The sequence below is a fragment of the Dermacentor silvarum genome, chromosome 9, assembly GCF_013339745.2.
Source record: "Dermacentor silvarum isolate Dsil-2018 chromosome 9, BIME_Dsil_1.4, whole genome shotgun sequence".
Taxonomy (NCBI): domain Eukaryota; kingdom Metazoa; phylum Arthropoda; class Arachnida; order Ixodida; family Ixodidae; genus Dermacentor; species Dermacentor silvarum.
The window spans coordinates 41,750,395-41,777,366 of record NC_051162.1 but is presented as its reverse complement, the minus strand read 5'-3'; the positions used below and the strand labels follow the sequence as shown (position 1 = coordinate 41,777,366).

At 48.8% G+C, this 26,972-nt stretch overlaps 1 protein-coding gene across 3 annotated transcripts in view; it reads right to left on the bottom strand.

Moving 5' to 3' along the window:
• The window catches only part of LOC119465216 (venom metalloproteinase antarease-like TtrivMP_A), a 90,317-nt gene that overhangs the window by 22,429 nt on the left and 40,916 nt on the right, over positions 1-26,972 (bottom strand). For all 3 annotated transcript variants that reach the window (XM_049656577.1, XM_049656576.1, XM_049656575.1), the window contains exons 3-7: positions 10,177-10,269; positions 8,980-9,103; positions 6,734-6,811; positions 2,409-2,560; positions 1,824-1,895 (exon numbers count right to left, since the gene is read on the bottom strand). In XM_049656577.1, the coding sequence (XP_049512534.1) occupies positions 1,824-1,895; positions 2,409-2,560; positions 6,734-6,811; positions 8,980-9,103; positions 10,177-10,269 (519 nt within the window). The remainder of the gene's footprint in view (positions 1-1,823; positions 1,896-2,408; positions 2,561-6,733; positions 6,812-8,979; positions 9,104-10,176; positions 10,270-26,972) is intronic.

Sequence of the window (26,972 nt, the reverse complement as noted above, 5' to 3'; positions counted from 1 at the left end):
TTCAATCTCGACGGTTTATTATGCCGGCCACGCACTGAAGCGAATGACGCTGGCCATGATGATGAGTATGTACAGATGAAGAATATGAAGGGCTAATATAATGCTCACAATATATATATATATATATATATATATATATATATATATATATATATATATTGTGATGAAGAAGACGTGCAACATGCTCTGCAGATGATGCACACCACCAGCAGTAGCAGCATCGTGATCGCTCCGCAAAAGACGACGCCGAAGTGACCGCTAAGAGCGCTGCCCGACGTAACTGTTTAGCCGCCCGTTCTGTGATTCTGTGTCAGTATATCCGAAGGATCTACATCTACGCTTGCATCAATAAACCTCATTTCAATTGGTGGAGGTGCGGGTTGACGCGGTGGAGGTGTAGTGGTTGACGCGGTGTGAAAGCAGGGTGCGTTCGATGCCGTGCGACGACGTCGGCGTACGTGAGAGGAGCAGCTACCGGATGCGACTGATAGGACACTGGCACAGCGTCGGCAATTTCTGCTTCGATTGCCTGCCGAATAGCGGGTGACAGGTAAGGAGCAGGACGGGGCTGGGGCTGTGGCTGAGCAAACTGCAGCAGTGAGAGCTGCCGAGCTACTTCCTCGCGTATGAACGCCTGAAGTTGTGGCAGCAGTGTGGACTGGTCTGAGTGGACGGCCAGGCCTGCGAGGCTGTCGTCGTTGGTAACCAGGTGACGAGTCAAGGCCCGCTGTTTCCGGAGTTAATCGTAGCTCTGACACAGTTTGATGAGTTCCGCTACGCTGGTCGGGTTTTTTTGCAAGAAGCATCTGAAAGACGTCGTCGTCAAAGCCTTTCATGATGTGCTTGATTCTGTCAGATTCGGGCATCGAGGCATTGACGCGCTTCGAGAGGTCGAGAACGTCCTCAATGTAGCTTGTGAACGACTCGCCCGGCTGCTGGGCGCGCTGGCGCAAACGCTGTTCAGCGCGCAACTGGTGCACGGTGGGGCGTCCGAACACATCTATGAGGGCGGCCTTGAATGCAGACCAGGTGGAAAAATCTGGCTCGTGGTTTTTAAACCACAGATGAGCCACATTTGAAAGGTAGAAGAGGACATTGTTCAGTTTAGCGGTTTCATCCCATCGGTTGTGGACGCTTACCCTATCGTAAGTCGATAGCCAGTCTTCCACATCACTGTCGTCAGTGCCGCTGAAGACCACCGATTATATTACAATGAAACAGATGAGGATAGCTTTGCGTTATAGCACACATGATCACTGTTATGATCACGCCCCTGTGAGGGTGTGTTCTTGCGGGTGCCTGTAGCACCTCAATTCTTAAGTACTTCAACAAACGAATACTATTCTTGTTACAAGCAGCAAAACAACAGCGTGAACATGAAACAACCACTCAGCACAGCACCTCGAAAAGCTCTTTTCGCGTGTTTGTGACATTTTTATTACCGGTGTCACAAGACCATTTTTTTTGCGATCAAGCTCGATCGGATTGAAATTCTCGACTGCGATTGGCGCCCTCGCGCATCTTGCGCAAAGGAGTCAATCCCGACCTAGAAATTTGATCCGGATCGGACTTGATCGCGATCAAAAGTGCACCGCGTTACACCCTTATACGTCACCCCAAGTCATGAGTGCGCCCTTTACTGCATGCTTTGGAAGTACAAAAACGCGCTCAGAAAGGGTGCGCATGGTGCCAATACCAATGTTACATGATACCGAAATCTCTAACTAAGATTTTATTTGGGACGTAAAGTGTTAAGTCGGAAACTGTCGATCACTGTACCTGTACCGATTTAACGTACGTGAAAAATTATTGCAAGCACTTACCTTGCTCCGTGTAATTCCAACAAGGATGAAGCTTATGCGCGGATTTCTCATGTCAAGATATCTTAAGTTCACCTGGAATAGAGCAATCAGTGATGGCCGGCTTAACGAAGCTGTTATATTTTACACACAGACTGGAACGTGGTAGAAATAACAATAGGAAAACTACATTTCTGAGAGCTCAGCCTTTAGTAGTAACAAATGTCGGGCAGTGGGCACGTAATAACGACGCTAGCGCACAGCATTTCTTTTTGGTATGCATTGAACGGAGACGCGGGGGGTTTTAAGTGGTACCGGCTGCTCATCGGCATAGTGCAATACAAAGAAAAGCACAAAGACACTAAAAATCTCCAGTCAGTCTAAGAAGTGCACTTCAAAAAATTTACGTGGATAAGTGAAAGAAGAGAGTACAAAGACATGTACAAACATTTACAGTTACGTGAACAAGTGAACTTGGTGAAGCGAGTCCGAGAACACTCAATTATGCACCAGTATTGCAGATAGAAGTACAGTGCAATACGTATATTCTTCTGGAGATAGCAAAACCTAGATTGAAGGCAGCGATAAGCAGTACCAAGATTTACTCACTGCATTTGTCATGACAGCCAGATAAGCGATTAGCTCCTCACTTTTCTTAAAGCTTTTCTGGTGCACCGAGTCAGAAATAACGTGAAGCTCCACCGTAAACTTCTCTGCGTTTGGTCTTCGCTGCTGTTCTCCATGACTCGTGGACTGAGGAGCTAAAAAAATTGAGCAGGGTAAAGCATTTGTTTGCGAAATTTTCGTCACACCATGAAGGATATTGAAATTATCCACAAATTCTCGCAGCATGTGGCATTGTGAGAGCTCAAATGACGCAAACAGTGTCGCTTGAAAAAATGGTCAGCCAGAAAGATTTTTTCATTCCCTTACGCCACATACTGTGTTTTTGAGCCCCAACTCTGTAGTGCGTTCTGAAACTGCCACTTGATTTTAAAGGTACTGACAACCGATCTTTAAGGACCTAGTTTTTTATGGCGCTACGTAAAGCTCACCCTCGGTTGTGTGTGCACTTGCAGCGGTTACTTCCAAACGTACGTGGATATTTTGTAAGCAGCATTTTTCGATCTGAGAAGCCCCTAAATAGTTAAGAGGTCCTCCCCCAGCAACATTGAGAAGTGAAAGCGATGCCGATGGCCTGCCTTGCAAATTGTGAAAGTCGCTCATCATTCTGCTTTCACAAGAGTGAGTGCAACTGTGGTTAACCACCTATATTTTGACTTTTCAATCACTTTTGAAAATAAAAAGCTGGTACATTAAGTTTGCGTTGTTGTGCTAGACCTTTCTTAGGTTTGTACTGCCTTTTTGCCAAAGTACGCGCCTGCGTCATGGCTGGCTCAGCCCCGGCGTTGTTAATCTGCCGATAGCCGAGCCAAACGAAGTTATCGAAAACGAAACCACGCTGTTGCACATGTGCGCGGCATCGCCGAGTAGCACCGCCCACGATTTTCAAGTGTACGTTCCGAAACATGCCGCTGCAAAATCTCAGTGACTTGGAATTACAAATTCAAGCTCGCATGTGAGAAAAGAATTTAAATCCGTATGATCATGCGCCTAACCGCGAAGTTTTGACGGACGACGGCAGCGAAAGCGACGATCCTGGTTTAGAAAGGCCCCCATCACCGCAAGCCGGCTGGCTAGGAAACATCGACTGGTAAGTAATTATAAGTAGCATGAACGCATAATTGCACAATTTGAGGGCTGTGTGAACATAGCGTGATCTCTGAATGTACGCAGATGCGGATGCAAGCCCTGTGGAGTTATGTCGACGGTCGAAGAGTGCGTCTGCTGCAAAGACATTGCCGAAATCCACCCTGCCAAGCTCTGCATTACATTGGAGGCTGACTTAGAGGCACTGCGTTTGAACACCGCAGTTCTCCGAGCACCATATATAGATGTACATGTAAACAGAGAGGATGCCGAAATCGTAGACGACCGTATGTAAGTGCAATCGATCGAAATGTTGCAAGGAGCCCTCAAGTCTCTTCGTGTTGCAGGAGGTACAGGTATACGGCATACCGGCAGTTTACCAGGTGGACCTGGGGCTACCTACGACAATGCAACAGACGTGTCCTGCCGTCCTGTGTAGTGCGGCGTATACGGGAACAATTCCCGTCGGCAACGTACAGAGGATTCCTTCTTGCACCTCTGCTGTGACTGGCGTTACCGTCGTCCGCGAAAAGAAAAAAAAAGTTTTGTTCTAAAGCCAACTTTTTAAGATTATCGGCTACTTCGAAGTGCAACTTAATATATCAAAGTGGAAGAATGACAAGTGCACTGAACAGGCGCTGCGGCCGATTTTTTACCTTCAAAGCAACAGTGCAACAAGACAACTATCAAAATGAAACACTTCAAAAGCTTTTTATTTCTGAGTTAATGAGGCAACCACGTTTGGAATGTAACCTAGTACACTCATTTGACTAGATCCGGCAAGAATTATTGCTAGCACAATGGCATCAAATATGCAGCCCATTATAAAAAAAGAACGAAAACAGGTTCCAAATGTTTTTAGTATAGGTTTACTTGCGAACACTTTATTTGGAACATTTTTTAGAAGGAATTTTTATAAGCTATAAGACGGGCTCAGCTAAAGCCTATTCTTTTATTAGCATCACTTTGGCAATTCGTGCACAATTACAATAATAATGAAGTGAGTAGTACCGAGATTATCCTTCATTGTACAGCTAACTTCATTATAAGGATTGTATATTTAGTACTATAAGGTACGCAAGATCTCGGGCATGCTGAACTATTTTGACAGTACCGAGATGTTTACTTTCTGTACTGTTTCATTGACTGCTGATCTGATATTGTCAAGACCCCAGCACAGCAAATTCGAGGATTGAGCCAGGACACAAGGCACAATGCAGGGAGTCGATGGCGGATGAATCTTCTGTTGACATTGGTTTTTCCTGGAGTTAACGGTGCTGCTTCCGACAGACGCCAATTGGGACTGTAAACCAGTAGACAGTTTCCTCATTTATGCTCTCAAGGCTTCCCCAGGTTAGCGCTTTTTCCCAAAAAGTGTGGATATCCTTGCATGACTATTCTTCTGCCTCTTACTCAACTTACGTAATGCCTGTGCGAAGGTACAACAGTGCGTACGGGTGCTTTGGTTTCGACTCATTCTAAGTGAACAAAATGTGATCAGGCTTGTGTGGTGTACGTATTTTGTTATAAACAGGCGAATCTATTTTAAAATTATACATTATAGTAGTAGTGCTTACAATACATATGTAAGATAGAAGTCAGGCCAGGTTGTGTTATAGAGTTTGTACATCTTGTGGTAAACACGTTCATTGCAATGGTGCTTCAATAGTACTCAAAAATGAGAGGTAAAGCTCGCTGTTCTCCAATTTACATTGTCATTACTCTGCAGACTTTTGCCGTGCAGGAGGGAAGTAACCGGGACAAGAATGCACTTGATCGCACAATCAGAGTACTCGTATCTTGAAAATGGCGTGACACACAGAACTGTTTCCAATAGAACTTGTCTTGGATATTGGTCGGGCTTGATTCTACTATAGCTATGTGTGTGTGCCTTAAACTGCTGAATACGACAGCTAGTTAGCAGAGTTTTCTAATGGCACAATTTAGGGCCACAATTTTTCAAACATTACTGTGCACCACAGTTTGTAATCCAGCTAAACAGGCTAAATTCTGATACATACAACACGGAACCCCCAAAAGTTCTTTATCGCACAAAAAAAGAAGAAAAACCCTCCTGCTGCCAGCTCAGAAACAGGAAAGATAAACGGTGCAAAACAGACCCGGACACAGGAACACATACAACAGGGCGGGCATCAAACTACCAAATGAAGTCGACGAGTGGCGACGTGGGCTTGTTGGTCTGTCATCATGGAATGGTAATTTGGAAGCGCATAAAAACAAGGACACGAGAAGAAACGAAGAATGCTAAATGATTCATTTTCGACTACGAATACGAACAGTTGTTGTGTGTAATATCCAATTCGTAGTGGTAGGTCAGAATATTCGTCCACCCCTAGTAAAATGCAATGAGATATTGCATTGCGAAAAGCAATCTATCTGTGTCCGATACGACCGTGATGTCCGATCAGGCAGCGCTATCTTATTCGAAATTAGTGAAGGACTGGTGCAGAGGTACCCATTCTTCATGTTGCTCCGACTTATCGGAAGCTAATCTTTCATAAAACTACTGTTACGGCAAAGCTAACGTATGCCTCTGCCATTTAAGGCTTGGTCACCTAGTCGTTGAGTACCACACTTTAAAGCATTCAGTATCAAGCCACTGGATTAATTCTTTCCAATTATTCTCGAGATGTTAGTGTAACATCGACTGATCGATAACACTTTCAATTTGCCCAATATGCCAAAGCCTCGTGTTTTCCTCTGTCTGTCCTTAATGATAATTTGCCTCATAACCATGGTTTGAAAGAAACCATTTTTACTCTTCCTACCTAGATGTCTTCTAGGTAAGATGTATGAGTGTATGAGTGGCTCTTTTTCTAATGTACTTGTTTAAAGTATGTTTCATCCCTGGGACAAGCTTTGACACGAACCACCCCGGTTCTTCTATCGCTGTCGTCTCGGACTGTAACAACTTGAAATTCGCGGTTTTCTGTGCTTTTTCTTAATGCAATGCATACGTATTTTCTATTTTTGCGGCTCATTTCTGCAACACCTTCGTGCTTTGAGAGTATTTAAAGCAAACGAATAAATAAAAATAAATAAAAAGGTAAATAAATAAATAATGCTATCACGTACACCTTTGTGGCATGTAACTATTTCATAAACTGAGCGAGCGCTCTTAAATGACTTTTTCCTGCAAAGTGTCTGTGTATAAATATTAGCAAACGCGTCTGCAGTGACGTATCATTTGAATCTGCACATACGCTTCCGATTGTTCTGGTCTCTTGCTTTGACCTGGTGGCCCACGTTGGATCGTTCGAAAACGTTTGTGAGCTCCGGCTCTGCAAAAATAAAGAAATATATTTTACACCTTACACAGTGAACCCGTAATTACTGAGAACTCTGGCGCGGCGAAATATCCGTTGTGCCTTTCCTATCTGAGGCAATTTAACAAAGAGTACATACCTCTCGATGAAAGGGTTAAACGAGAGAAAACTTGCAGCACAGGAACTTAAAACATTGTTCCCAGGTTTCGTAGCATTAGTGAGGGGATATAACTGGCAAGTCAAACGCAGTTTTGCTTTTTCATATAGGCGAGCTGTATACGAATGCTGTATGCACCAGAGATTATTGTTAAACAGACTATAAACGCTGACGCCTACACTCGGGGAACAAGACAGGTCGAGCAAGATGTGAGATACGAAATAGATTTCGATTCTTTTGATCTCGCCATCTTCCTTATGAAGATTGCTCTCTTGCAGTCTCGCTGCTTTTGCAGCTTCCTCAACAGGTCTTGTCGACAGGTTTTCTCATCAGGTCAAGGTTGCTATAATGTAATCATTAGAGACTGAGTATCTAATTGCGTCAACTGATAGGTCATTTCAAAGTCCTATCGGGCATTGCTTTTATTTTTATGGGCTAGAATTAAGTAAGCTTGCAGTGTGTTAACGAAGAACGTGCTCTATCAAGGATAGTAGAAGTACCTGTTGGGCCTCTTGCTACTTAGGTCTCAGTCATGAACTGCAGACTTTTCATGTCCACTGAAGCAGTATGTACACCGGTCATATAGCGGTTTATTTAGTTGCAATAATCTCGAGTTACAAGTAACAAAGCGTTGCTTTCATAAGTAACAAAGCCAACGTTTCCATAAGGTGGTTTGCTTCCACTAGGGCAGCGACTGCTTTCCTTGGGTGCTTGTAAAGCTCACGTTATCTCATACTGAATGGGGAGAGAGAGAGAGATAAAACTTTATTTTGTCCATGATGGGGTCTGGGGGCGGCGGGGGTTGGGAGACTAACCCCCAGGCCTCCCCTTCCTCAGACGGCGGCCAGCCCTTGTTTTCTGGCGGCGTCTTCGGCCATCCGGACGAATGTGGAGGAGCATAAAGAAACACCTATAGTAGCCTGACCGAAGACGAAACGTTCAAGCAGAACAGGGGGCGGGGGGGATGGGGCAGGTAGCCTTAGTCTTATTCTTTCTGGGGTTTTACGTGCCAAAACCAGCTCTGACTATGAGGCACACCGTAGTGGAGGGCTCCGGATTAATTTTCACCACCTGGAGCTTTTTAGGGTGCACTATAGCGCAAGCACACGTGCGTTTCTTTTATTTTGCCTCCATCGAAATGAGGCTGCCGTGGCCGGGATTTGATCCCGCAATCTCATGCTCAGCAGCGCAACACCTTAGCTGACTAGGTAGCCTTAGTCGTCATGGTGAGAGAACGAGATCGGATTTGGCCTGCCGGCCTTGCCAAGACGTACGGATGACAAAAACAAAGAAGGATCCACGTGTCAGAGGGAGTTGTCAATAGCGTGTGCTTAGATGTCGCAAGACGTACGGATGACAAAAACAAAAAAGGATCCACGTGTCAGAGGGAGTTGTCAATAGGGTGTGCTTAGATGTCGCAAAAAAAGGAAGAAAGAAAAGAGAAACAGGAAGGTGCAAAATTCATCGATTTTCAACGTCACAATCCTGTTCAATCTTTCGGGAGTATCACACTTGCGTAAAAAATGAATATACAGGGTGTCCCAGCTATCACGCAGCACAAATTAAAAAAAAAAGCGGTACGGCGTTACGCGAAGCAAACCTAGTGCGTATTGTTTCCAGTGGAGTGGAGTAGCCGCCAGTAATATTTTCGTTGCTGAGTGTCCCCCCTTCACTGTGTCCGTGTCGATCGTGTGCGCAAAAAGATGTCACTATGAACAGTACAGGAGCTTTGGTTGCGTTCCTGATTCATTCGCTGTCGCGGAGACGCCAAATAGCACTTTCTCACCATTCCGCTCATTCTTCTGCGCTATGTGCGAATTAGACTGATATTGAACGTAGAGTGCAACTGCTTGCGTGACTCTTGTTTTGAGCAAGGTAACGAGCATGGTAAAAAACATACATAGCGGAAATTTTTAGGATACCTAGACAACACACCTGTTCATCTCAAATGTAAACGCTGCCTTTAAATGATTTTTTCGGGTTGTTTGCTAGGAAAAGATTTACAGGAGGAAATGATATTTCTTACCGATATTCGCATAGGTGCCCTTTATTTCTTGTACTTTGTAGATCTTGTGCAGTATTCGGCCTTGCAGTGAACGTTCGTCTTCCGGTAGAGGCTTTATTCTTAGCTCGTGGTTGATGATACCTTCCTAATACGAGATTCAAGTTGCCGTGAATATTTTAGCAGCGACACATTTTTGAAAGCAATATCTCAATTTTTTTGTGAATAAAACAATGAGAAGTCATAAGGGTACCGGCGTTAACAAATGGCCTTTGATAAAACTTTTTAGATAAGATGTATTTTGCAAGATATTTCTTCTATCATACTGCCTTGTGTAGCAACTGCCTGAATAAAACGCTGATAGATAGTTAATATATTCGTGTTGCTGTTGCGCAGCGTAAGAATACCGAGTTTGCGTATTTTTGAGTTCAAGCATATTTATCGCGCGAGTGTGAATTTGAGTGTGAAGCATGCTTAAGAGATTGACTGATTGAAGGCAGCGTAGGTAGGCACTCTGCACGACAGATGGATTTCTCTGAAAGCGCTATCAGAGCAATGGCCCCCTCTACATTCGTAAAACATTGTTATCTAGAGGTCCTGTCATTCGCGCCTTAATAGAATGTGTTAGCTCCTGAGGGCTGGTATTTTCTGAATGCGGCGACTTAATATTCACTAACTGAAATGTGTGACTTTTGGTAAGAGATGTTTATAAATTCTAATGAAAAAGTCTGGCGGTCTTGCTCTCGGTCTTTCTTAGTTACCGAGAAAGTTTGTCTTAGTCAAGGATTCTCTTCGACCAAACTATAGTCCCATACGACAAGCGGCCGACGCACAAACTTGACTTTTTGAACTCTAAGGTGAGGCGCGGGTTGTTACTTTGGCGCTTTCAACACTGGCACAAATTAGCACAAAGCGATAAACCGAGATTACCTAATGTTGTTCCTGCTATCACTGCAGCACTAAACTTAATTGTGGAACTCCACGTTATTCGCCGTCTTGTGGTCTAGCAAACTTTAGAACGTTGCAGTAGCAAGCAGAAGGCAGCCTATGTGATAAGGAAAACGACCAAAGCGTTATCCGCAACAACCACACAAAATAAGCAAGCACCGGTTCTACATTATGACCTGCGACCAAGAGTGTTGTGCAGATGCGATCCCTTGTGAGGTAAGGATACCGCATTGCACGTTCATTACAAAAAATCTTGCACTAAAAGGTACTCACGACATGCACCGAACCTTCTCGGTGGCGCACCATGAGAGAGGATTGATGATGTGTGTCCTGGTAGAGAACCTCTTGAATGGCAGATGTATCTACCTGCGTATACACGCAAGTTATTCATTAGGCTCACGCTGATTGCCAAAAAGATGGACAGTTCATTTTTCATTTATAGAAAGTTGTACTAAATGACAAACCGGACTTTTGGCGTACAGTACGGCAGTATAATTTTGCATCTACCAAGGTTGCACTGTTTGGGTGGTTATGACTTTAAGCAAATGCAGCTTCAAAGAGGTTCAACATTTTCAACTAGCTACGCCTACATTCTTTACAAAAAATTAAATAAAAAATGAGGTGTTGAAGCACCTGGTGGTCCAATTCATCCTTCTTTTTGCTAGAAAAGTGTCTTTCGACAAGACAGGCGAGCCTGCTGATAAGATTGTGCAGCATTTCTATAACTGAAGGTGCTTTTGCATAACTAATGAAGACACCACATAAATTGCCAGCGTAACCTTCTTTTCGACAGAAAGACCAGGAAAATGAAGCGTAACTAGGAGATTCGTGACACATTCCATTTATTCCACTGTAATGAAGAAGAGTAGCCTGCGCCTCAGCAGCATCGCCAGCGGCGTGAGCTCGTGGTTGGTGTCCTTGGCCGAACGCTTGGGCCTGCTGCCCGTTCGCCTGCGTCCGTTGCTAATAAAACTCTTAGCAAGTGGTGGAGGCTGCTGGGTTTTGACCACCCTGGAACTTCGGTCGCACTCTTCCTCCCATAATGCCCAACGACGCAATCGGTACTGCTCCAACTCCTCCAACGGCGCCACCCACCCTGGTTTGGGCCGGTGCCTTGCGTCAGCGAGGAAGGCCACATACTTTGCGTGTGCCCTCAATATGCGGCCGAGCGAAGGACACTAAAGCGTAGTGTTGACTGTTTGGACTCCAGCCTCTTTTCGGAAGCAAAGGTTTTTGGCGCGTAGAGAAGAGTTGATCATGTCGAGCGCACCATAAGATCACTTTTGAGCTTGATGTGTGAGACGGGTTCAGACGCTCGTCTCTGGGACCTGTCAAGTCAAGACTTGAAAAGCGAAGAAAGTGCGAAATGTGTTTGGGCGATGACGTTTTGTGTGGACAACACTACTCCTGCGTGTAGTGTGTGAAAAGTGCACAACCGCGTATTGGACAACGTGTGTAAATAGTAGCTCATTGTACGATATAATCACCTGCCACCTATATACCTCTCCCTGTATCTCGCACTTCCCCTTCCCCCAGTGAGGGGTTGTACGCTAGAGACACGCTCTCCAGGCCGACCTCGCCTCCCTTCTCTTCATTAAAATCTACTCCTCTTCCTGCTCTCCTATCTTCTCCGGCACAGATGACAAAGACGTTGAAGATTAGATATCCTCATGCGAGCGAGTGAGTACCCGTAACCAGTGGCACGATGTTACCAAGTTGTGGAATGCTGCATTATATCTCTCGGACATTGCGAAACTAGGATTTCTAAACCATGAATCTGTTCTAACTACGCGCTTGGTCTTCAATACCAGCTTTACACATGTTTTCGCTCGGCCAGCAGTATGGAAGTTTCGTGCAGAACAACGTTTGCGTACACGATCCCAAGAGATAGGAGAGAGTTTTACTAGCTATGTTGAGCACATTGTTGACCTTTGCAAACGGGTGAACCCGTTGATGTCAGAGGAGGAGAAGATCAAACAAAATGTTACGGGGAAAAGAAGTAAGACATATATTTACACTCTATTTACAAGAATGGCAGCGGCTGACAAGATCATAGTTAGCTCGCGAAGTACCCAGCGTCGTCTTCTTCAACTCCTCGCAATAACGTCTTCTTCATCGCTCTGTCACATGACCCCCCGGCGGCTGAAGCACCGACCCGGTGCGGGTTAGGAGGCAGTCGAATGATACGGCTTCAGACGCGCGATGTGGACTACATCGGAACGAGGCTGAGCCACGGTGGGGTCAAGAGGGGCGATTTCATAGGGGACGTCGCTTACTTGACCCAAGACGCAGTAAAGGCCAGAAGTAGCGTGAAAGCAACTTCTCCGAGAGGCCAACGCTTCCGCGACGGAGACCAAAGGAGAACCAGGGCGCCCGGCGTGTAGTGGGCGTCACGATGGCGGGTGTCATAAAAGCGCCGCTGATTTTCCTGCGAGTCCCCTAGTCGATGTCGGGCAATATGGCGTGCCTCTTGTAGCCTGGAGTATGGCCTCCCGGGCGTACTCTGATGTGAAATCGAGGCTATCAGGCAGAAGGGTGTCTGAAGATAGCGTAGGGTCGCGGCCAAACAAGAGGAAGAATGGAGAGAAGCCTGCGGTAACGTGGCGAGAAGAATTATAGGCAAAGGTAACGAACGGTAATGCAACGTCCTAGTCGCGATGGTCAGCGGAGACATACATGGACAGCATGTCAGTGAGGGTTCGGTTGAGACGCTCGGTTAGACCATTCGTTTGTGGAGGGTAAGCAGTAGCAAGTTTGTGTTTAGTCGCAAACGAGTTCAAAATGTCATTAACAACTTTAGAAAGAAAGTAGCGGCCTCGGTCGGTGAGGAGCTGTCGAGGGGCACCGTGGTGAAGGATGACGTTTTCTAGTAGGAAATCGGCGACATCGGTTGCACAGCTTGTCGGAAGAGCCCGTGTGATTGCGTATCGGATGGCGTCGTCTGTTGCTACAGCAAACCACTTATTTCCCGAAACACACGTAGGAAAGGGGCCTAAAAGATCAATGCCTACACGAAAGAATGGTTCTGATGGCACGTCAAGTGGTTGAAGGCAGCCAGCAGGGAGTGTGATCGGCTTTTTTCGTCGTTGACAAAGGTCACACGCAGCGATGTAACGACAGACGTCACGGTAAAGACCAGGCCAAAAAAAAGCGCCGACGAACACGGTCGTAAGTCCGTGACACGCCAAGGTGACCGGCATTTGGCACATCATGAAGCTGGGCGAGAACAGTCCGGCGCAGATGCGATGGGAGAACTAAGAGTAGGACAGGGCCGTGAGGGCGCATGTTACAGCGGTACAATACGCCATCGTGTAGTTCAAACAGTCAGCCGGTGAATAAGCTCTTTTAAGAAGTTGTCCCGGCGTTGTTCCGCTCCGATATCGTGAAAAGCACTCAAAGAGAGAACGGTGACAGGAATGTCGGCCATAGAAACGTCAGGTGGGTCGACAGGCTGGCGCGACAAGCAGTCCGAATCTTGGTGTAACCGGCCGGTCTTGTATACAACTGAGTAGTTGTATTCTTGAAGGCGCAGAGCCCAGCGGCCAAGGCGCCCAGATGGATCTTTCAGGGAAGATAGCCAACACAGAGCGTGGTGGTCAGTGATGACTATGAATTGCCGGCCGTACAAATAGGGGCGGAATTTTCCCACAGCCCAAACGAGAGCCAGACATCCGCGCTCCGTGATAGAACATTTGCGCTCAGCAGGGGAAAGAAGGCGGCTGGCGTAAGCAATAACACGTTCTTGGCCTGGTTGTCTCTCGGCCAGGATAGCTCCAATACCGTGGCCGCTGGCATCGGTACGGACTTCTGTTGGAGCTGATGCATCAAAGTGAGCGAGAATTGGAGGGGAAGTAAGCAGCCGCATCAGCTCAGTGAAAGCACCAGCTTGCTCACGGCCCCAAATGAAGGCAGCGTCCTTCTTGAGGAGCTGAGTAAGATAGATACAGATATATATAACATTTATTAGCCCCGAAGGAACTAAAGCCCAAGTCCGGGCCTCCTGGAAGGCTCCTGCCTCCTGGCCCAGCACGTTCTTGGCGTGCTGCACCAGAAGCGGCCACCATAGTTTTTGAAACCTTCGTGGGGGATTGGTCCACTCCTCCCAGCTTCCAGGACGCTGGTTGTGTGGTAATTTGGAAAGTATTGTCTTTTTGTAGATGGCGTTTGCAGGGCACTCCCACAAGATGTGTTTATTTGATGGATAGGCCCCGCACTGTTTACAAATGCCTGGGTCCCCGTTAATATAATGCGTATAGTGTGGTGTGAATAATGTGTGTGTTTGTGCTTTTCGTATGATTGAGGCGTCCTCTCTCGAATGCGTGTAGGATGGTGTGTTGAGAATTGTTGATGCTTCCCTGCGAGACTTCAGAATGTGTATCCTTTCTTTCAACTGCATCTTCCGCTCTTTTCTGGGGTTGTAAGTATCTTCAACAGGCCGAAGGATAGGAGGCCCCGGATTATCTGCGCGGGTGAGCTGGTGTGCTCTTACATTTCCTCGCAATCTTTGATGGCCTGGAGCCCATTGTATACGTATGCGTAGAAGGGGGTGAGCATGCATGTACATGTGGAGCTTTGTGCGTATGTGGTAAGGAAGGCGTCCTCTTGAATGTATCTGCAAGCCCTTTGGCTGTCTGGTATGTGTCATTTCCGTTATGGCGAGCATTACTGCCAGCAATTCCGCGTCGTGAGGCGTTGGGACTTCCAAGTAATCTTTCACAACCGTCGAGTCATGGCCCACGACCGCTGCTTGGCTCATTTCGGCATTATGACTGGCATCTGTGTTGTACGTGCTTTTATCCTCTGTCCTCTGTATTAAACTTGTTCTTTTTGAGCGCCTATTTCGATTCTTTTCCGGGTATATATTTTTTTGGAATGGGATCTACGGTTATCCTTGGCAGATCATCCCATGTTGGTAGTTTCGGTGGAATTGGGGGTAAGTTGGCGGTTTCAAATCCCAATCTATTCAGTATTCGTCGACCCTGAGGAGATGATTTTAAGAAGATTTTAAGTATTTGTGCTTTATTCTGCATGTCTATTCTGTCTTCTAGCTCAGTAAAAGGGTATCCAACGTCCGCAACATTGCGGACAAACCGACGAAAGTAGGAGCAAAGGCCCAAGAAGCTGCGAACGTCCTTGGCGCACGTTGGCACGGGAAAGTATTTCACTGCCCGGATTTTATCTTGATCAGGACGTACACCATAAGAATCGACGAGATGTCCGAGCACAGAAATTTCCCGACGACCTAAGTGGCATTTGGACGAATTGAGTTGTAGTCCCGCCCGACGAAAAACAGATAGGGCCGTCAATAGGTGTTCGAGGTGCGTCGCAAAAGTCGGAGAAAAAACAATCACATCGTCCAAGTAACAGAGGCAGATGGACCACTTGAAACCGCGTAGGAGGGCGTCCATCATTCGTTCAAATGTGGCCGGGGCATTACATAAACCGAAAGGCATCACTATGAACTGATAAATGCCGTCGGGAGTAATAAAAGCCGTTTTCTCACGGTCCATGTCATTGACGGCAATTTTCCGGTACCCGGAGCGAAGGTCTATGGACAAAAAGTATTGCGCTCCATGGAGGCAATCCAGGGCATCGTCAATGCGTGGTAGCGGATAGACGTCCTTCTTGGTTACCTTGTTTAGCTGCCGATAATCTAAGCAAAATCGCCAACTGTTGTCCTTTTTCTTAACTAATACAACAGGGGATGCCCATGGGCTGCAAGAAGGTTCAATGATGTTACGAGAAAGAATTTTATCAACTTCGTGTTGGATGATGTCTCGCTCAGTAGAAGAGATGCGGTAGGGTCGCCTATGTATTGGGCTTGCATCGCCAGTGTTAATGCGATGTTTGACTGCAGATGTTTGTCCTAGAGGACGGTCTCCAAGGTCGAATAAGTCCCAGTACGAGGCAAGGAGGCAACGTAGTTCGTTGGCACACTGGGGCGGAAGGTCGGGCGCAATCATTTTATTAGGGCATTCAAGTCCTGAAGGGGCAGGAAGCACAGCAAGAGTTGCACACGAGGAGTCGTCAGCAGTTAAACCCAAAATGTGGTAGTCTGGGGCCGGCGTGATTTGCGCAAGTGATATGTCGCGCGGGAGAACTTGTGCACAAAGTCCAAAGTTCACTAGCAGAAGACAGGACGTGTTGTCTGTAATGGTAATGACGGTGTGCGGAAATGCGACGTTATGCGAGAGCAGGACATCCGGATTAGGGGATACAATCTAGTCACCGTCTGGAACGGGCGGAACGGGTGAAACACCTATATAGGTAACGGCAAGGTGAGGGAAGCGAATATGCTCTGTGGAACATAGCCGGATCGGAGCACTATCAGGGGGATCCATAGCAACAGGTAGAGCGAGTTGCACAACACCAGCAGAACAGTCTATCAAGGCGGAATGGGCTGAGAGAAAGACAAGTCCCAGGATTAGGTCGTGAGGGCAGTGTTATATGACATAGAATAAAACAGAAGTATGATGATCGGCGACAATCACATGAGCTGGACACATGCCAATAACGGCAGGCGTTCCCCCGTCGGCGACTCGGAGCACAGGCGACGGGGCAGGAGTGAGGACTTTCTTGAGACGATGGCGAAGCTGAGCACTCATCACAGATACGTGCGCGCCAGTGTCAATCAGAGCCGTGACAGGTACACGATCCACGTTCACTTTGATGAGGTTCCGACGTGTGGGCAGGGTCAGAAGAGGATTTTGGCGTCAGGTCGGTATAGCAGCATCACCTCTAGGTGCTGCACCCGTTAGTTTTCCGAAAGCGTGCGCCGGAAGGAGCTTGGGGACGGTGACCGACGCGATTGGGGCGAGCGGCAGAAGCGGCGATGTGACGAAGGAGACAGGCTCAGAGCGGGTGGGCCGGTGAAGTGTCGCCAGGAGTTACTGGTTGCGTGTGCGGTGGGAAGCGAGAAGCAGCGTGAGGCGGACGGTCGGATGGGAGATAGGCCAATGGGTCGAATTCCATGAAGAGCGGCAGTGACGTGAAGTATGACCGACACGGCCACAAGTGAAGAATATTGGCCTGTCGTCTGGAGTGTGCCATTCAGCCGGGTTGCGATACCGTGGAGGGGCATTCAAGTTTCGAGGGCGCATGGCAGAGGTGGATGAAGCGTAGTCAGGCCGATTAATGGAGCAGACGTTGGTCAAGCCAACGTTGGCCAATTCCTGGCATACGACGGTCTGGATCAGGTAAACGGTGGCCTGGCAATTGTCGGAGCCAAGGGGTGGGGTTGGGATAGGAGATGCGAGTTTGATTTCACGCCGAATGATTTGGACGATGTCATCAGAGCGATTGGGCGTAGACAGACTGCGGAGGTCATCGCAGGTGGACGTAACAGCCGTGTTGGGGAGGCGGGGAAATGGGTGGGCCATGCGGCGGCTCTTGGCTTCTTGAAATCGCCGGCATTCGGTAATGATGGCTTGTACAGTAGAAGAATTCTTAAACACAAGGAGGTGGAAGGCATCACCTGCTATGTCCTTAATGACATGTGCGACTTTTTCAGCTTCGGACATCCTCAGATCCACTTTACGACACAGAGCGAGCACGTCCTGAATGTATGTGACGTAGGACTCGGTGCACGTCTGGACATGCGAAGCGAGGTCGTTTTGAGCGGCGCGCTGACGTCCAACAGGCTTGCCAAACAAATCCGTGAGCTTCTGTTTACAAATGTCCCAGGTGGTAAGTTCCTCCTCGTGGGTCTGAAACCAGACGCGTGCCGTTCCCGCGAGATAGAATATCAAATTAGCCAGCATGGCGGTCTGGTTCCAGTGGTTGCTCGTGCTCACCCGCTCATGAAGTTGAAGCCAATCTTCAAAATCCGTGTTGTCAGTGCCGGAAAAGGTGCCGGAGTCGCGAGGATGTGCAAGAATGACGGTTGACGTGGGGGCCGACGAGCCCGAAGCATCCTCGCCTTGAGGTGGCATGGTAGATGCAGCCAAGGAGTGCCCGCTGCGTAAATCCGTCATGCGGTTGAGCCCGCAAACTCCCCCAAGATGTTACGGGGAAAAGAAGTAAGAAATATTTTTACACTGTATTTACGAGAATGGCAGCGGGTTACAAGATCACAGTTAGCTCGCGAAGTCCAGAGCGTCGTTTTCTTCAACTCATCTCAAAAACGTCTTCTTCATCGCTTTGTCACAATATAATGAAGGGTATTGAGGACGATGCGTTCTAAATGTTATTATCGAAGAGTACTCGCACTGTCGTCAAAGTGATAGAACTGTGTCAGAGTTACGACGAGTTGCGCAGGCAACGGCTTCACACCAGACGTCCCTATGCGCCCGCTGACTCTCAGTCCAGCCTTGGAGTCGGTGACGACCATGCTACTCTGTTTCTTACAATTCAGGAGTTCGTTTGGGCAGTGGTCGCTCGCCAGCTATCTTTATTGTCTTGCGTCCCGGAGCCACCACCCGCTTTCGCATCAACGCTATGCGACTTCATCCAGGAGCAAGTTTCTCAGGCCATTCACTCAGGCCAGTCACTGCGCCTCTCACGTAAGCAGAAGCAGTTCCCGACCTTGTCCACAAACGCTGTCGCCGCTCCCTATGCATCGACCACCAACCTTTTCACCGCCACCTATGCTGCTACCAGACAGAAAGCATTTTCTGACTTCTCAGCCACGAGTCGTAGCTTGCCCTCAACAATGGTGCACTGTTCGATGACCGTCAAATGTGTTTTGCTTCTGGTGGTGCTTTTCATGTGGCGCGCCGTTGCCGTCGTCACATGCTTCCTTTTCGCAGGACCTGGCGAGCGCCACCTTTCGCCGCTCAGTGTTCCTCTTCGCCTTCCCGCCCTCCTAACTCTTCCCTTTGCCCGGATCGCCCACACGCGTCAACCCGCCACTCACCATCTCCACGTCGTCGCTCATTTTCTCCAATGCGTCGCCGTACCGGACCCACCAAGCAGGATAACTGATGGTTGCAGTTCCGAGGTACGAAATGCATCCACGCCGCAATGCACAAGTCCTCGTCCCTCTCCAGCCGACGTAATTGAAGTGTATGTCGAAAGAATCGCCGTCCTGCCACTTGTCGATCCAGGAGCCGTCGTATCCGCAATTTCCGCCAAACTCTGTCGCATACTAAGAAAGGTTCTGACGCCTTTATCCGACCTCTCCCTTCGAACTGCGAACGCTCATAACATTACGCCTCTCGCTGCCTGTACTGCTCGGGTCTTTATTCAAGGACTCCTGTATACCGTCGAATTCGTCGTGCTGCCCTCGTGTTCCCATGACATCCGACACTTTTAGTTTAGCGTGTTTACCGTGTTAGCGGGCTTACCCGAATAGCGGGATCAGAATGCGCATGCGCAGAACACTATAGGACGCATACCGTTTAGCGTACGCACGCTATTTCTCAGGTTTAACGTTACCGTCTTTGCATGGTTTAGGTAGTTTACGTAAAACATGGCGGCGCTCCCGGCCGCCCGCTTCGAACTGAATTTCGCGTTGTGTTGTAGCATTCACTTCTTTTGTAACAAATCACGGCGGAAACGGCTTTTACTTAGTGTCGTGCCCCTTCGATGAGAGAGTCTTATGGCTAATTTTGAGGAATTTTCGAAATCGCTTCTCCGTTTCGAACGCGCCTAAACCTAACCAGACAAATTTTCGCTGAGATGCGAGCGACACCTATCGGTAAAGTCGGGAGATAAGCGCGACGACGGCATGTGGCCTCTGAGATGGGAAGATTTCGGAGGCTATGGTAGAGAGCTTGTAATGCAACGCGCTCCTGGCTTCCACTGCGCTGCCTCTCGTAGTTTCCGGACGCACACACACATTGAATTACTTAGTTGCCCCACGTGTGCGAAATTCAAAGCGTAATGAAATAGTGTCCCGCACGTAAACGAGCTATCACGCTATACTAAAACTATCTTTCTGCAAATAATAACCCGCGATTACGCTAACGTTAAGCTAAAACTGTCGGTTAGGCTGGGACTTCCTTGCAAATAATAACGCCATTATTGACTGTTGTCACGCCGAACTCGAACTTTCTGCGCTTCACGATTTTGAGACAACCGAGAACCGCCCTTCTAGTGATAAACTGTTTGTGTCCGAAAACAATGCCGTTCTTCCGTGCTCTCATTACGCCCTCTCAAGTGTTCATTTGCCGCAAATGTTCTCCGCTGCCCTTTGCTCTCCTTACTCTTGGCAGTGGCGTCATGAAGATGCTCGTCGACAATCTCTCAGCGTGCCCTTTACATTTCATGGTGAATGCCTAGGCCTCGACCGGCGAGGTGATACCTTTTGCATCTTTGACGCTCCTACAGCTTCTAGTTCTACGCACCTTAGCACACTTACTGGTCACCCTGCAGTTGATCAGCTCCTCCTCGACGCTTTCCACCGCCTCCATCGACGATGAAACGTCATCTTCGGAACGAAGCCAGCTGCTCACTCTCCTTCAGAAGTTCCGCGCTTCTTTTGAGAGCCCAGCTTCCGGCTTGGGTCGCACACCAGCCGTTCTTTACCCGATAGATACAGGCAGTCATGCACCTCTACGGCAACGCCCTTATCGGGTATCCGCATCGGACCGCCGCGTAATTGACTACCAGGTTGCTGATATGCTCAAGCGCGGCATTGTGCAGCGTTCAAACAATTCCTGGGCGTCTCCGGTCGCTCTGGTTAAGAAAAAATTTGTCGCAGTTTCACCCGAAAGGCGAAGCACCAATTGCGATAGCAAATTAGTAGAGAGCTATACGGAGTGAGGATAGTAGTTTTATCAGCTGTATAAACTTGGACATGCAGCAGCACCAGCAACGCGCAGAACTGTTGTCGACGCCATCGGCGTTTTGCCCGCGTTCGCACAAAATGCGTGCGGCGTTGGTGACTGTTGCCGGAGCCTCTGATATAAATAGGCACTTGTTGGCGCAGCTAAACGTCGCCTCCCTTCCCTCCCCCTCCCCCCTCCCCCACGGCCTCTCGCGCGTCGGAAGAAGGCGCGTTTGCTCTACATATATGGTGATTGTAAAGGAGGAAAGAGACGCTTACTTCTGCAGCCCTTAAGCGAGCACGGCGCAGAACGCGCGTTTGTTCGCCGTGCGTTCACTCTCCGTGAAAGCGCGCGCCCCTCGCGCCCTTTCACTCGCACATACAGCGTTCGGCGCGCGGCGACGATTTCAACTCCATTGACGTCATACGGAACCTCACGGCGACGGCGACGGCAACGCCGACGGCAGAAATCTGCTTTTGAGTGTCCATATAATTGCTATCGCAATAAAAGGATGGCTCTATTCGGTTCTTTGTCAACTACCGACGTCTGAACAAAATAACGCGCAAGGAATTTTACCCGTTACCACGCATCGACGACGTCCTCGACTGTTTGCAGGGAGCGGAGCACTTTTCGTTGCTGGATTTGCGTTCCAGATACTGTCAAGTCCCTACGGCAACATCTGATCGACATAAAACAGCATTTGTGACAACTGACGAATTATACAAATTTGCCGTGATGCCTTTCGGCCTGTGTAACGCTCCAGCCACTTTTGAGAGGATGATGGATAATATTTTACGCGGCCTCAAATGGAACACATGTCTATGCCACCTGGATGACGCAGTTAACTTTTCCGCTGATTTCCGCACACATCTCAGCCATCTCAAGCACGTTCTGAAATGCCTCAACGACGCGGGGCTTCAAGTCAACCTAAAAAATGGCGCAGTTTTGCCCGGAAGACCAAGCATCAATTGCGATAGCAAATTAGTACAGAACTATACGGAGTAGGGATAGTAGTTTTATCGGCTGCATAAACTTGGACACATTCTCTTACTAACTGATATAACAAGCGTGGTGCCAGTGCGCACAAGCAAACATGGATAGATCACACACGATGAGCACAGACAACCACTGTCAAAACGCTGGTGTGAGCAAGCGCGGCCTCCTCAGTGAGCGAAGGTTCATGCGGTCTATCAATTCAACGGAAACTGAACGGCGAAAGCACAGCGCATACCATGTGGAGATCGCTTTCAAGATACAGTGTGCGCGAGAGCCCGCACCGGCGCAAAGTACAAGTACGCTGTTGTTGGCAGAGTAGAAGCCGCCCTCCCTCCCTCTTGCGCTGCCTTCCCGCTTTCCTCCTTTCGCGTGGGAGATTGAGTCGACAGTTCCCGTTGAAGCCGGTTGTAAGGTACGCACTTGGTGCCGCAGCACAGCGTCGCGAACTCTAACAAAAGCCGAGGCTAATTAATCGGTTACAGAGAAAGAGTGTTTAGCCATTATTTGGGCCCTAGGAAAATTTCGCCCTTACTTGTATGGTCACACTTTCAACGTCGTCATTAACCACCACGCCTTTTGTAGCCGTCCACCCTTAAGGACTCATCTGGCCGACTTCCTCGCTGGGCCCTTAAACTACAGGAGTACGACATCCGCATTCTTTACCGCTCCGGCCGCAAACACATACATGCTGACGCCCTTTCTCGCTCACAGGTCGCAGTTGACAGTGCTTGCCTATCCGCCCTTGAGCCCACACTTACATTACATGCACTGCGCACATGCCATCGCAGCAACACAAGGATCCCTGGATCAGTGCTCTCATCAGCATCCTTTCTGATCCATCCACCTCTTCACCATCCCGCGCTCTTCAGCGCCTACCCACTTCTGCATTCGCGATGGTCCTCTTTATCGTCGTAACTACCTTTCTGATGGTTCCAAGTGGCTTCTTGTGATACCCCGCCATCTCCGTGACTTTATCTACGACGCTTTCCGCGCAGACTTACAGCGCGCGCATGCCGGCCTCTTCAAGACCTACACTTGACTACGCCTCCGATTTTATTGCCCGGCATGCATAACTACGTGGGAAAGTTCCTTCGCTCCTGTGCTCAATGCAAATGCCGAAAATTGCGTTCCGGACAAGTCTACCCGTCCCAACCCCTTCGCTGCCCTAGTCGACCCTTTGATCGTGTTGGTATTGACATATACGGACCGCTACCATCCACTCCAGCAGGAAACGAATGGATTATTGTTGGATTGGATCACATCAACCGCTATGCTGAAACAGCCGCTCTGCCAAATGCCACCGCCCGCGACGTTGCATCGTTTCTGTTACGCCATTTCGTTCTCCGCCACGGTGCCCCTCGCGAACTTCTGAGTGATAGAGGCCGAACCTTTCTTTCCGATGCTATGAAGGCACTCCTCGACGAATGCCGAATCGTTTACGCACAAGTACAGCGTACCATCCGCAAACGGCATGAAAGAACGCTTCAACCGTAATCTTGCTGAAATGCTATCAATGTACGTCGTCTCTGATCATTCAAATTGGGACCAAGTTCTCCCTTTTGTGACATATGCGTACAACACGGTGGCCCAAGCAACTACGGGATTTCCCCCGTGCTTTCTCCTATATGGGCGAGAGCCATCTAATACGTTCGATACAATTCTTTCATATAAACCCGATGAGTCGGAATGTACTCCGCTGTCTGAAGCTGCTCGATATGCTCAGGAATGCCGTCAGCTTGCGCGCCCTTTTTCCACCGAGGACCAGTGGCAGCATCAATCCCGTCAACCTATCGACCATTCTGCACCAACATTTCCCCTGGCTCTCTGGTGTGGCCTTCGGCTACCCGCTACCAGACCCGGCCACTCCAGAAAACTTGTCGCAAAATACCTCGGACCCTACCAAATACTGGAGCAATTATCCTCCGTCAATTACGTCGTGGAGCCCCTCACGCCATCGACAGACTTGCGCCATCGCGGCCGCGAACTTGTCCACGTCTGTCGCATTAAGCCGTACTACGACCCAATAGTAGTGTCTTCACCTTAAGTAGCCAGGATGGCGCCTTTTTCTGCGGTGGGTGATTGTAATGAAGAAGAGTAGCCTGCACCTCAGCAGCATCACGAACGGCATGAGCTCGTGGTTGCTGTCCTTGGCCGAACGCGTGTGCCTGCTGCCCGTTCGCCTGCGTCCGTTGTTAATAAACCTCTTAGCACCGCCATCGTTATTTTGGCTTTTCTCTTCCCTTGGCCTGAGAATCGCGCTTTTTGCTTCTATTTCAGCAGCGTTACACATCCTTCCCCTCTGTGGCCACCACATCGCTCATAGATCTCTGTTAGATAACATCTTGCGGTCCAGTGTAGCAAGGTGACCTTAAAAATTGGGAGGACGCTTAAGCTTTGCTTTTAACAGTGGAACGCGATAGCATTCAAAGATCCCTGACTGCTACTCATGGTTTTCGACGAGTGCAGCCTATGCAACCATAATGGTTACTGGCAAACACTGGCGGCGAACGCTATGCACGTAGGCGAGCTTTCTGGTGGAAAAGCGGCCTCTTTCGTGGGCCGATCCCGGAGATAGTGCACAACCGCGCCAAATAAATATATTTTTCCAGGTTTCCGTATTTGTTTCGCACTTTTGTTTCAGTTTAAGTCTGAAAAGATTTAACATAAAAGGCGTGCGCTGTGGGTGTTTTGTTTCATGACATTTGTTTGTGGACTGTCATTCCCAAAATTCCGAGGAATAGCTTTGCAAAGAATGCAAGACAAGGTATGAGTAACAATAATGATAAAATAGTGTGGCGTATCTAAATGTGCTTGGGAATAACTTTCTCGGCCGCGGGCGCCCATGCCGACGCCAACGCAGGATTTTCAGCGACACGGGGCCCTAAACGCTATCGCGTTAAAACGCCTTGGAGCTGGTTGGTGCAGGTGAAAGCGCGTCTCGTCCGTGGCTGCGCGTGACGCGGCTGAACATATACGCAGCCCGCACGCCCGACGCTAAAGCTAATCCGCGGCGGGGGCAAAGCTTGGCCGTGTCGAGATGATTGATGGCTTATTGTGCGCTGTCTTGCCGTGTACATATTGTTGGAGGTAGCCTAACGTTTCGGAGACGCGTTTAAGTTTCCGGTACTCTTAATCACGCCAGCGTTGGGACAGTGAACGTTCGCGCTCATCGAGTGATATCTGTTCAAGGCTGCATGAGCCGCGTGACACCGGGCTTGTTATTTAATTAGTAAGTGAATGTTTAGTCAATTTCCTACGGCCGATAAAGCTACGAACCCTACTTCGTGTAGTTCTGTGATACTGTGCTATCGCGCAAGTGCTTCCGCTTTCGGGCGACGCACTTATACCACTTTCTTTTTAGGCCAAAGAGCCATTCCTTCTGATGTGAAACACTTCTTCATTCAATGAATTGATGGTACTAATGAAAGCTCTCAACTGAGATTACAAGATGAGGAGATCCAAAATCAAAAAAGATGGCTGACTAATCGAGTAGCACACGAGGAATAAGGATTATAAACAGGGATAAGGTGCCTCAGAAAGGCTGGCCAACGTTTCGATAGGAGGACCTATCTTCGTCAAAGGCGGCCTCGTCATCCTCGGCGGGTTAGTTTTAAAGGGTTAGTGGAGTGACGTCACGTCGATGTCAGATGTGGCTGGGTAACTGGGAGAGACTGAAAAGAAAATGAGCGCTGGCGCTTGACTGGCTAGGCGCGGTTTCTAAGACGAGGGGACAAGAGCGGGAGAGCGAGAAAGCGGCAAAAAAAATTTTTAAAGGAAAAAAAAGAGAAAAAACACCTCATATCCACGGGGTGCATGATGGTGAGTGGGCGAAGCTCCGGAGGGAATCATCGGTAAACCGTGAATCTTCCGTGTAATTAGCCCAGTCTCGCCGCACTAAATCGAACGATTGACTTCCACCAATGACACGCGCCGTATGTGACGTCATTCCTATTTTATAACAGCGCCCTTCATTATAATTGCACCATCTCCCGCTCAAGGGGACGCTAGCACAAACGCGTTAGAAACGTGCAGTACTCTCTAGTAAGGGGGAGAGGCCACAGCGTCTTACGCAGCCGTTTACACATGCCGGAACGTGCACCGCGTTTGCCGACGCCATCACATGACTGCTGAGAGAGTATAACCCCCGTATTCATAAACGCTCCTCGACTTGAACTTGACTTGTCACCGCCTTCAACGCGTTTCGAACGCGCTGCCCAAGGCGGTGGCAAGTCAAGTTCAAGTCGAGGAGCGTTTATGAATACGGGGGTAAGGCGGAGAGGCCACAGCGTCTTACACCAGCTTCTTACACGGGCCGTAACGCGCTAGCACAAACGCGTTAGAAACGCGCAGTCTTTCGTTAATGTTGGGTATTTATTGTCATCGTGGTGCGTGCGTCCATGTGCGCTTCGTGGCGTAGTGGTTAGCGCCGCGCGTTCGGAAGCGAGGGGTCCCTGGTTCGATTCCGCGCTACGGACAGAACTTTCGAAATTTTGTAGCGTTAGCTACACTGGCCTAGCCAAGCCCGTTTCGCGCGGCACATCAAGAGCCGTGCTGCGCATGCGCAAGGATCAGTGATGTCACACGGCTTGCGCACCGGAGCCACCGGAGCCGGCACCTCTCGCGCACTCCGCCGCCGCCGCGCGCGACTCACCGCCGCCGGTATGCGCATTCCAGAGGAGTGACGTCGTAGCCGTGGTAGACGCACTGGCGCCGGCGCGCGCTCGCTGTGCAGTCGCCGTCTGACACTGCGCTGGAGCCGCTGCGCTTCTGACTGGCGTTTGCCAGTGTGGTATAGCCATGGAGAAGGAGAGCGCAAATGCTGCTCAACAGCGCAGAAGAACGGAGAAGCTTGACTCATCGGATCCCGAAGTAGTTGCCTGGCAATTAGCGGTTGAGCGTAGGAGGAATGAACAGAAGAAGGGTATATACATGTGCCACATAATACGTATACCGCGTGTGTGTCATTGGAGCAGCAGTAAGCATGACAATCAAGCTAATCCTTGACAATCTAGACAACCAGGAAAGCTAAGCATAATCAGCTGAACCTTTGCTAACGCTACGTATATCCTGGCATAGCCGAGCTAAGCTACTGCAACTTTTTTTTCTCATAAAAGTAGACGTGGCTACCTACTACGACGACGACTACTACTACTACAGAGGAGGGACAGACCCACACCCTAAGGAGCTTCGCCCCTAAAAACGTCAGAGGGGGTTGGGGGAGCGAGAGGCGAGTGAGCGTTCGGAGGTGTCGCGGTCGGCGTGCGTTTGGGGTCCCCTGAAGAGCCGGTCAGTGTGCAGGTGACAATACGAGTTGAAAGCATGACTTGAGTAGCGTAGCATCAAGGCATCGGGTAATTTTGTGGT